The sequence below is a fragment of the Zootoca vivipara genome, chromosome 3 (genome assembly GCF_963506605.1).
Source record: "Zootoca vivipara chromosome 3, rZooViv1.1, whole genome shotgun sequence".
Classification (NCBI taxonomy): Eukaryota; Metazoa; Chordata; class Lepidosauria; order Squamata; family Lacertidae; genus Zootoca; species Zootoca vivipara.
Genome location: NC_083278.1, coordinates 82,467,826 through 82,479,384, shown reverse-complemented (window position 1 = coordinate 82,479,384; position 11,559 = coordinate 82,467,826). Strand labels below are relative to the sequence as shown.

Here is an 11,559-nt window from a genome sequence, read left to right as displayed (position 1 = left end):
GGTTTTGTGTGTGTGTGTGCTGTTGTGGTCTCCCAAGCTACCATTCGTGTTCCTCTAGAGCAGTGTTTCTCAACCTTTTTTGGGCCACGGCACACTTGTTCCGTGAAAAAAATCACGAGGCACACCACCATTAAAAAAGTTAAAAAATTTAACTCTGTGCCGCCCTATATTATAATTATGACTGTAAGAAACACTTGCCAAATATTGCTTTCCGGTGGGTCAGTGTAGTGTATTGGCGGCCGCCAGGCTCGTTTGCACTGAGCTTTGGGAAAGAGGAGGAGAAATATTGCTTTCTGGTGGGTTATTGGTGGCCGCCAGGCACGTGACAATGCAAATCACCCTTCTCGCTGCCGCACGTCGCGGCACACCAGCCAGCGTCTCACGGCACACTAGTGTGCCGCGGAACAGCAGTTGAGAAACGCTGCTCTAGAGACCCTGGATGTACAGGCAGCACAGCTGCAATGGACATGTGTATGGCTTTGTTTGGCGCCTGCAGGCCACTCCCTCTCTCTGATGCAGTCCTTCTCTCAATTTGTTGTCCACAGAGCTGTCCTAACACAAGGTACAACCGCTTAAACACAAGGGGCCTTAATCCCCTTGAAGGACAGGATTTCTGTGGGCCAGAAGGGCACCTGCCCACAAGACTAGGGCACTGCAATCTCTCCAAGCTGCGTAGAAATAAGGGGGAAAGAACAAGGGGTGGCCAAGTGCCTTTGCAAAAAAAAAAAAAAGGATTCTTCACACCATTCCTTTCTCCTCAAGGTACTTTTAGAAGCTGGAAGGATGACCGAATTGTATTGACTGAATCAAGGCTGCGAGTGGTGTGAGAGGGAGGTGGTGATGCCCAACCTGGCAAGCCCTTCCCTGCCTTTCTTGAGTCAACCCCTTTCTTCATTTACTCCAATACAGGCTTCTTCCAGAGTTTAAGCCAGCAGGACAACTTTGCTGGAATCCAGCCCACTGGCAAAGTTGCAGATCACAGGAGGACTGGCAGATAGGAGTCTGGGAGTTCAGCAGGGCTGAGGAAAGAGCTTTCCTGCCACCTAGTGGCTTCTGGATAAAAATCATAGTACCAAGAGAAATTGAAGTGGTCTATTGTACATTAAAAAATAAATAAATCCCTGGGAGGAGTAACCTTCTGGTTAACAAACAGCCAATCTTGCTCCACTTTACCTTTTGCTTGACTCTGTAGCTTTTCTCTTCTTCTGCCAAAAGGAGTAAATAGTACACCTGTAATCTTTGACATTGATCATATACCACATCTTTACTCCATACATGAGAAATCTTTTTTTTGCATGGTAGCGATTTTCTGGAACTCTGTTTGTATCAGGCACACAGCTCTGTTGCAGTATTTTTTATGCCTGCTTGTGTGCATTTCTATTATTATTTTACTGAATATTTTATACCACTTCTGTAAGCCTCTTAAGACATTTTTTTCTTGTTATATGAATGCTGCCAAATAAATAAAAGGCATGTTGACATCAAGATACTAGGTGTCAGTTGGCAAATTCTTATACCTGAACTTTGAGCAGAGTTACAGCTGTTATTATATATTTGCTTTGCAATGCAACTTGCTTTGCATCTACCTCAACAAAAACAGTTTTAAATTCTATTTATTTTGCTCCTATTTCTGGGAAATACCTGTCTTCCCCAAATATATAATGCACAGAAGGAAACCTGAAGTTTATTGAAGTTTGGCCTGCAGGCATATATTTATTTTTCTGTTGGTTAATGTGTGAAGATCAACATTTTCTATATACATGTAATAAAAATGTCAGAATGGTGTCATGCTGCAGTTTGCTTATCCAGACAGGTGCTGCTGCAAACTAAAGTGTGATTATACACTGGACTCTCACAGCAGCAGCAGCAGCAGCAGCAGCAGCAGCAGCAAATGATGATGATGATGATGATGGGGGAACTGGAGATGAAGCCAACCAGGCTTACCAAATTATGGAGATTCCGCTTTGGAGAGAAGTGGTGGTTAGCAATGCAAGCAGGGCAATACAATATTGCATTGTATGGTGTGTGTATTCCATAGATGTTTGAAAGCTTCCCTTTCAAATGACTCCTAGTACGTGAATTTGCCCCCAATAGTTTTTTTTTAAAATCATACCAACAGCCACACATACATAGTTTGATATATATATATATATCTATTTATTATTTCACATATGTTGCAAATCAGACTGAGGAGGCAGCTCTGCTCTCTGAGCTGAAGTGGTTATAATCGCAGCCAAGTTCTGCAGGAATTCTAAGGCAGCAGGTGGTTGTGGGTCCCTGCAACAAAGCACTAAGGGCATGAGCAGCCTGGATATAGACAGGGGCTATGAAGGGGTTTGGGCTCTGTGATGGGGCAGGAGGATATGCCGCATGTGGGTTCCTCACAATGGAGGGAAGAAAAGACCCAGAAGCTGGAAATGCCCTCATGGGAGTGAAGAGTATGATATAGAAAGGAAAGAATGAGAGTACATGGAAGACCTGTAGATTCAGGCACAGGCAAACTCGGCTCTCCAGAGATTTTGGGGCTACAACTCCCATCATCACTGACCACTGGTCCTGTTAACTAGGGATGATGGGAGTTGTAGTCCCAAAACATCTGGAGGGCCGAGTTTGCTTATGCTTGCTGTAGAATCTGAACTCACTACTGTTCCTTTTTGAAAAATCTAATTTGGCTGCTTCTCACCTAAGCATCTCCTTTCCATTAAGTGGCTTGGGTTGTGCGTAGCTGGCTTGAATGTACCCTTCAGAAAACTCCCATTTTACATTCTTAAATGGGTGAAGAATTAAGCAGCATGACTAAGGGCTAGACAAGTGCAGAATGCAACATGGGAATTTGGCATCCAAAACATTTTCAGTTTACTTTGGCAAATTTGAAAGAGAGATGGGGAGAGATTAACTTGGGAGTGCATGGGCAGTATTTGGAGAAGCCTGCACATGGAGGTGGCAGAGTAGGGCTTCTAACCCTTATGCCTTCAGCCTCTGTATCCTGCTCTTAGAGGTATTTGACCTCAGCCATGAATAGCTGCACAAAACCCTCACATCCATGTTTTGTTTTATTTGCAGCTTTTGCCTCCGACCTTACCGGGGCAAACTAGCCCTCTCAAAATCTCAGCCTCAGAAACAGAATTTATGCAAAGCAGACTCATATTTTCTTAATCTGCCCAGTTTAGCTCAGGACACCAAATTCAGAACCCTTTTCAGGAGCCAGACATGAGATATGACTTGGGCCAAGTGCTACCTATTACAGGTGCAATCCAAAGAATAATCTCCCTACCACTAGCATCAGGTATTACAACTGACATCAAAATGAGGCAACTGCAATGTTTGTGTATCAACCAATAATTCAGGTGGCTTTTAAGACCTCCCCTTTCCCCATCTCATACAGCTTTGATATATTAGGACTCTGCTACACCCCACTTTTCTCAGTGATGTTTTTAATGGGGAGTGGAGATTCTGATCCATGCTAAAGTAGCACCGAAGGCTGGCAGTTGTTCTGTTCTAGTAAATCCAAAGAGAGGCAGCCATTTTGGGAACACGTCGCAGTAGAAACCAACCCTCCCTCAGGCTGCCTACAGTGCTAGGCTGAAAGGCTTGCAGAGGGCTGGAACTGCAATTGAGTAGGGATGTTTGTCCTCACCACAGGAAACCGATGGAGAGGTATAAGAATGAAAGAGGCAACTACACTGTAGCCATTAGCATTAATGAGCAATCTAAGAGCAACACACTCCCCTATTTGTATCTATTTTTCCACTCAGAAGAAGGGAAAAGCTAAAAGCATAAAAAGGACTTGGCCAAGGCCACAGATCAAGTCAGAGGCAGGCATGGGAACAGTCCCCAGAACAAGGGACTTCACCCTTTGCTTAGGCTAACCTGTGTATTTATTATACGGTTTTAAAACTATTGTCAGAGTGCTTCCACAAGGGTTGCAATGATTAGGCAAGCCTGTGCTTACAAATCCAGCAACAAAGCCGTGTCGGGTGCTCCCAGCTGTCACTAACCCATCAGGTGCAAGGAGCCAGAATCCTTCATTCTTAACTTCTGGATCCTTTCACCTATTAGGGATACTGCATAAAGTTCATGTGACACTTGAAGCAGCCTGCGGGGTCCTCCCCAACTCTTGAATGCTTTGGTTTTGCTTTTCAAAAAGGGTTCCTGCGCAAACATGTAACAATGAGATTGAAAGCATTGCCACAGTTGTGGTGTTTTCTCGTTTTGAAAATTTGGCTTTTAAAAGTGTGAATTACTTATTCTGAGTACTGAGTCCTAACAATGAAAGAACTCTGATGCTTTGGGTACCTGAAGAAAGGTGAAGTTATCCAAAGCCCTCTTCTTTCACCAGTGTGCATGCAAGGATCAAGGAGGCTGCAGTGCAGTTCTTAACTCAGAAGAGATTAGCGTGCAAAGAGATAACTCTCTCCCACTAATGCCAAACTGCTGCAGTTCAGTGGTAGACAGTGTCTGCTTTGCATGCAGAAAGTGTCAGGTGCAATCCCCAGCATCTCCTAGTAAAAGTGAGAATATACCTGGAGAGCCACTCTGCCAGTTAGTGTAGAAATGCTGAACTAGATGGACCAAGGCAGTTTCCTATGTCCCTGTGCCTCCAACTTTTATGGATGTTCTGTGCAAATCGAGAATGGTGGCACTTGTGGGCAGTGGGGCCTGTTATTGGTCTTGGCAAATCACTGACTTCACCACCCTTCTGGCAGCAGCTCTGGAGGCCATGCCATCACTTCAGAAAACTCTTCGAGAGTTAAATTAAGGACACAGGTCCCTTTCCATCCTGCCACCGATTTTACTGGAGAAAAGCAGAGCAGGGGATCTTGCAATGCTCAGAGCGGTGAGAGAACAAGCAAGATTTCCGTGCAAGATCCAAATTGCCAGTGGCCAGTGAGTAGGGAGAGGCCAACCTTTGAGAAGAAGCAACACAACCCCACCCCTGCCTCCTTTTGATAACTGTGAAGGCAGGCCCCTCCTGGCAAAGGATATGGCTACACTAATGTCTGCATGCAATGGCCCAACATGCACCCATGCGCTTCTCTCACTTCCCCCTGATGGCCTAAGTGCTGCTGTTACCACAAGCCACACTCCCAGCAGGATAAGAGCTGTTCCTTCTCTGCCCAGCTCCCATAGAAGAGCTTTTTGATCCCCCTAATTAAGTGACGTAAGGGAGCTTAAATCACAGGGTACCGGCTGTGTCTATTTCATGGAGGGGGGAAAAGGAAGCAGGCTCTGAGCTTGGGAATGAGGAGGTGAGAGGAAGAATTGGGGATAATGGGCCATCCTTGGTCAGTCAGCCTGATGTAAGGGAGGCACTTGGGGCAGCCCAGTCCAAGAGGGTCGTCTCAGCAAATGCCTGTCTCTTCTTTAGCCGCACATTGTGAACATCAGCCACTGTGAGGGAAGGAAAGCAAGAATGAATGCACTTGTGAGGGCCCAAAAGGTAGATGCAGAACTGGGCCATAAACCTCTCCCCCCCCCCCCCCCCGCGCTACCTCAATCTGACTCAGGAGTGGCCCAAGTTATTTGGCTACCTGAGGCAAAGGACAAGATGTACCCTTCCCAATGAACTCTACTGGATTGGCAGTTGAATCATACTTTAATACTGTCCTCCACCACGTCTGAGGACAATAGACTAGATGAGGAGTTGCAGAACAAGCTTGCAGCAGAAGGACATAGCTAAGGGACACAGCAGGAACAGCCAGGGAGCGGCCTCCACTGCCTCCCTACATTTATTAGCTGTCTGAGACTAGCGCCTCACTTTGCCACCAAACTAACCAGGCACGAGGCCTTGGACCTTTATCTTCTCTTCCTCCTTTACTCTCCATTTTCAACCCATCACCAAAACACAATGGTTCTCTTCACAGAACATGGCAAAAACATGGGCTATTCCTCTTCATTCCCTGGCTTCATTCCTGCCACTTCTCCCTGTCTAGCCTTCTGCTGTCGACCTTCTCATCCCTTCCAATTTCTCAATGGCCAAGCTTTCCAATGAATAGTTTCGTGCAATCAATTAAGTGCCCTCCGCACATTTAATGCATGACAGGAGCTCCGAAAGGGACAGCAGGGCTACAATATTGTGAACACACTTTCTGTCACCTTTCAAGTTCTGCCTCAGTTTTCTTACCTCGCCAAGGTTCATCACAGCACTCCCACTGCCTTCGGGATCAAAGCTATTGAAGAATCCTACAGAGTTTTAAGAGAAAACACAAGGTGATCAGTCACTAAAAGGACTTCTGTTCCATCTGTTGGTCCCTAAGAAAACTTACAAACAAAGGCTGGAGCAATCCAGATCCTTTTAAATTGATGTTTAAAATACAAAACAAGTAGGCACTATATAAACATATCTAGGGATGGAGCTCCACAGGCAGACCACCACTTCCAAAATGGCCTGTCCAATGATGCCTGGAATTGGGCCTCAGCTAAATCCAGTAAGCACTGAACTGATGTTCAATGGCTTGTAGGCACAATGAATATTAAAAATGCCTACTCAAAACATTTCCTTGCCTGTTGATTTGTCTTGAGGCATTCAGTTGGTGGCCTGCTGGCCATAGTTAAAATATCCTTCTTGTCATAGCGGTGAGCTATACGTGGCTCTTGGATCCTGACTTATAATGTTCCTACCTAAACCCTGTCAAAAGGAGACTTGCCCTTCAAAACCTGGCAAGGAGGTGGTACACTGAGAATCTGTTGTATACCAGAAACCAGGATATGTTACATCCTTAGGCGAAACACCATCACACTTCAAAAGCCATGAGGGGCTCAAATTGATCCTCACTGTTGGCAGAATGTCTATTACAGCAGAAACACTGACAAGCCAAGTGTGTGTGTGTGTGGGGGGGGGTTATGTCCCCTCTGAGTCAAAATAACCATCACCAGAGGAAAGTGATAACTTTCTGATGAAACTTGAAAGGCTGGTATATCTAAGGCCTACCACAAGCAGCAGCCTGGCTGGAGGGAGCTACTTCCTCCCCTTTTCTCTCAAGGAGAAACCCAGCTGAAATTAATAAGGAGTGATAACCGTGTAGCCGGGGACCCAGGTGGCGCTGTGGTTAAACCACTGAGCCTAGGGCTTGCTGATCAGAAGGTCGGCGGTTCGAATCCCTGTGACAGGGTGAGCTCCCGTTGCTTGGTCCCAGCTCCTGCCAACCTAGCAGTTCGAAAGCACGTCAAAATGCAAGTAGATAAATAGGAACCGATACAGCGGGAAGGTAAATGGTGTTTCCATGTGCTGCTCTGGTTTGCCAGAAGCAGCTTTGTCATGCTGGCCACATGACCTGGAAGCTATACACCGGCTCCCTCGGCCAATAATGCGAGATGAGCGCGCAACCCCAGAGTCGGTCACGACTGGACCTAATGGTCAGGGGTCCCTTTACCTTTTTAACCGTGTAGCCATTACCTACACCCCAAGAGTAGTTTGTCTGGGATAGCTGTTTTACACAACCATCTGCCACCAATAGAGAAATACGAGTGTGTGCACTTCAGGCCTAAAGGCATGTTCCTACACGCTGTTGGGCAGACTGCCCAGGGAGATGGCTCCCTTCTCAGGCCCAGCTCCAGAACCACTTACTGAACATTGTCTCCAACTTGACTAAGCAACAGACAAAGTTATCAAAGTCCACGCCCAGTGACTCGTCGGCATAACGTGCTACCACCACTTGGTGCAACTTGTTGTCCAGTTTGAAGCCTAAAAAGGTAGAAATGAGAGTGTTTAACCAGCTTGAAAGAAACTGAGGCCTTCTCTGCCTTAATGAGATTCAGCATAAGAGTCAAGGCCAGAAAAAACAGTTCAATATTTACTGCACCCCTGGGTGAAGAGTTTGAAAACTTGGCTTGTGAAGAGAATATGGCACAGTTACCATCTTTGGCTGATTGTATTGGTCTAAGATTGCGCCTATTTTTACCACACAGATGTTGTCAAATGTCCTTCCTGAATTTTTTTTTTCAAAAAAGAATGCTGAAGGAGAATTTTCACTCTCAAGTCACAGAATATTTTTTTCTTCCCACGTGCAGTTCTAATGAACGCTGCCCACTCCAAAGTTGTTACAGGAAGGGTATGGCACTAGAAACTAAAGGCCGAACTGCTTCCACACAGGAAGTCTGAGAAGAAGGACCATCCCTCCTCCTCAGATGGCATTATTTAGTGGTTCTGTGTTCAGATTATGAGAAATTAATTCTGCCCACCCCCGGCAAAAAAGCCCTGGATAGCAATTAGAAAATAATGCTATAGTATGAGACTGGTATAGATTAATTGCACAGTAAATATATCAGGGCCTGCAGCCGATAAGGACCCCAACAACCCACCAGCAAAGTGTTTGGAAACATCCCCTTCCATGCTTACCACATGTTTCCAAAGCCAGACGCATCTCATAAGAGCTCATAGTGCCTGACTTGTCCAGGTCATGCTGGCGAAAGACATTCTGTCATAATAGAGAAAGAAGATGATGCTGAGGTTTTGCTTCCTCCACACACACTCCCTTGCCATCCTTAAGCCCCTTCCTCCCACTGAAGGTTCTGTTGAGCACAACTCTCTCTCTCTCTCTCTCTCTCTCTCTCTCTCTCTCTCTCTCTCTCTCTCTCTCTCTCTCTCTCTCTCACACACACACACACACACACACACAACCAACACAAAAGCCAAGTCTGCTTCTCTTACCAGCCAAGTCCTAATCTTGTTCCACAAAATCTGAAACTCCACAAGGCCCAGACGAGCACTGCCATCTTTCTGAAGAGCAGAAGAGTCAAGGGAAGACATTTAGTGCAAAAAGAAGGACTTCTAATCCCAAAGTATTGGGGAGGGAGTTGAACAGAGGAGGAAGGTGTAAGCTCATTAACTGCTCAACATGGCAGAAGATAGAAACAGAGCTGGATTCCAGGTTTACCTCACCCACCCTTGGTCTTCCAGTTGGACACAAGACAGCCCAATGCTTTTGCAGTTATCAGTGCCACACATCTGCCACCTTGGAGCGGCTGCACTTCTGCACTGCTCTGTACAATTGAGTGGAACACTCTATTTAAGCAAGAATAGCAGGGAAAGGTATGCACAACTACATAAGACACTCCATAAGACGCACTTTTTTCCTCCTTAAAAGTAAGGGGAAATGTCTGTGTGTCTTATGGAGCGAATGCGTGGTCCCTGGAGCCACATTGCCCAGGGACGAAAAGCAAATCGTGCTTCTTCTTTTTTTTTAAAAGAAAGAGTAAAAGGCTAACAAGAGGGAAAGAGGAAGCCACTCAGCAGCTGATTGCAAGAGATCTGGGAGGGAGATAAGGGAAGCTAGCTCCCTTCCGGCCCCACCTCCTTGCCCAGGCCTCCATTGTTGAATGTTCTGCAGAGGGAGGCCGTTTGTTTCCTCAGCAACATGTGGCTGGCTGATTGGATTATCTGGCTGATTAGATTATCAGAAGCTGCAGAACTGTGAGTTGAACAGAATTTTTTCCCTTTGGAAAGTAAACTCAACAACTTTGCACTGATCCTTTAAAAAAAATGGGCCTTTTCCTCTTTGCAAAAGAAGCTGCACAACTGTGAGCTGATCCCCCCCCCCAAAACGGGGCGTTCCCCCTTTCCTCCTCTGAAAACTAAGTGTGTCTTATGGCCAGGTACATCTTATGGAGTGAGGTACAGTATTTCCAAATCAGTAAGCTAGGCACAAATCTTGGGTTTTGGGGAATGAAAGGAAGCATGATCCCTGGTGCAGACTTACATGAAGTCAGGGATAACCATTAACTACAGCTTATTGTGATGTGCAAACTTGGTCAGTAGGTTTCGGATATTAAGCTTCATACAAGAACATTCCTCTCTCTCTTGCAAAACTACCTTTGCCCGTATTTCTATGCTATGAGCAGATCTGTATCCTTGCCCCACTTTCTTTGACCAAGATAACCCTCCCCATTTCTCGCTTCTCAGCAGAAAGGATACATCCATCAGGTTGACCATGTTACGGCAAGAATCCATGCTGAACCCATCCGTCTTCAGATCTTTGTCTGGCCGAGGGAGGAAAGAGACACACTGTCATTACACTTGTGTGGAATGTTCAGAGATACCCACAGCATAGGCCAGGAGTCTGAATAAGAAGCACTTACGTCTGGCAATGACTCTGTTCAGAATGGTTCGGAGCTCAAAGACGCTGATTTCCATGTCCTGGAGGAAGGGAGAGAAGGCAGATCATTAGCCGAGCATTTCATGGCTCAGAGATTTCAGGGGTCCAAAAGCAGCTCACTCCTAACTCCTCAGGCACTGATCCCACCCTGGGCAGCCTGTCAATGCATAGGGATGAATGGATCACTCTATCTACAAACCATGTTGAATTCACATACATGTCTATTCATAAGTGCACTGTGCCCTGTTTCCACACCAATCTGCAATTCTGTTTTTTTTTAAATCTGCAGCAAAAATAATAGTTAAATACGTATTTTATTCCAAGATACGTATTAAAATGCATTTTGCATCAATAAATGGGTTTCTAAATATAAAAAACAGATTTATTTACATGTTTTTGTATATGTTTTTTGAGCCAAGAATGGCACCACAAAATTCAGAATAGTGTGAAATCAGAAAGGCAATTGCTTTCTGATTTGTAACTCAGTCCCAGGTCCATTTGTATCAGAATTCAGAAACTAAATTCTTCAAGCATCCCTAGTATTAAGGGATGGTTCTGGATAACACTGAGGAAGGCCAAGTCACTGAAGTAGTCATGGAAATTTGTCCGGACTATGAGCCCTGCAGCCTCAAACTCATATTCCAATGAACCATTGCCATCTTCCTTCAGAGATCACAGGCATGTTTCTGTTCAATTATATTTATCTATTGTGCTTCCCCTCAACTTCCCCTCCATTCTCCAAGCTCTATGTGCATGCCTCTGTCACCCTTGTTTTATCCCCACAATAGCCCTGTGAGGAGATGAGGTTGAAGGAAGGTGACTTTGGGGCATTCCTCAGAGAGGCCCCTGATCCAAGTGAAGTCCTCTTTCCATGGTGGACAGGCTCCTTCGAAACCTTCTCACTTCCACATTGTCAAAGCCACTGGCGCTACTTTACCTGCTCGTTGCACACAACAACTGAAGGGGGAAGAATCTCACAGGATTGCTGAGTCACAGTACCTACCTCTCCTGCAAGCTGCCGGAACATGTTCTTGAAGTTTTCGTCCACGTCATCCTCAGATACCTCTTCCTGAGGAAACAAAAAACCAGGACCAGCAGGTGAAGCACTGCTCTGACTACCTAATTTTCCCTCTAGCTATCTTCAAAAACCACTGACAGCCTCTCACACACTCCATCATTAAATGCTATGGGGTTTCATCTTCACACTTTCCAGCAGCTGGCTCTCTCCCTTCCCTTAATTCTCCATGCTTCATCCCATCCTGTTTTAACCAAAAAGGATGATTCAAAACATAGCTTTAAGAAGGAGGTACATTGGCGTGAAGGGACATCAGCCAAATGCTCAATGCAGTATTTTATTATGTGCAGGCGATTTATACAGTAACCCAAGACTATATTCGTACTGGCATACGAAGCCCTGAGCAACTAAGGCCCAGGATACCGCCTTGCCCCTTTATGTCCCAAGCCA

The 11,559-nt window shown here is 45.6% G+C and overlaps 1 protein-coding gene across 4 annotated transcripts in view; it reads right to left on the bottom strand.

Annotated features, from left to right (window-relative positions):
* Positions 1-2,130: 2,130 nt before the first annotated feature.
* The window catches only part of CAPN11 (calpain 11), a 32,328-nt gene continuing 22,899 nt past the window's right edge, over positions 2,131-11,559 (bottom strand). For all 4 annotated transcript variants that reach the window (XM_060272932.1, XM_060272930.1, XM_060272933.1 and 1 more), the window contains 8 exons: positions 11,098-11,163; positions 10,078-10,135; positions 9,914-9,978; positions 8,651-8,719; positions 8,339-8,417; positions 7,568-7,684; positions 6,125-6,183; positions 2,131-5,391 (listed from right to left, as the gene is read on the bottom strand). In XM_060272932.1, coding sequence (XP_060128915.1) covers positions 5,365-5,391; positions 6,125-6,183; positions 7,568-7,684; positions 8,339-8,417; positions 8,651-8,719; positions 9,914-9,978; positions 10,078-10,135; positions 11,098-11,163 — 540 coding nt within the window. In that variant the 3' untranslated portion in view covers positions 2,131-5,364. The remainder of the gene's footprint in view (positions 5,392-6,124; positions 6,184-7,567; positions 7,685-8,338; positions 8,418-8,650; positions 8,720-9,913; positions 9,979-10,077; positions 10,136-11,097; positions 11,164-11,559) is intronic.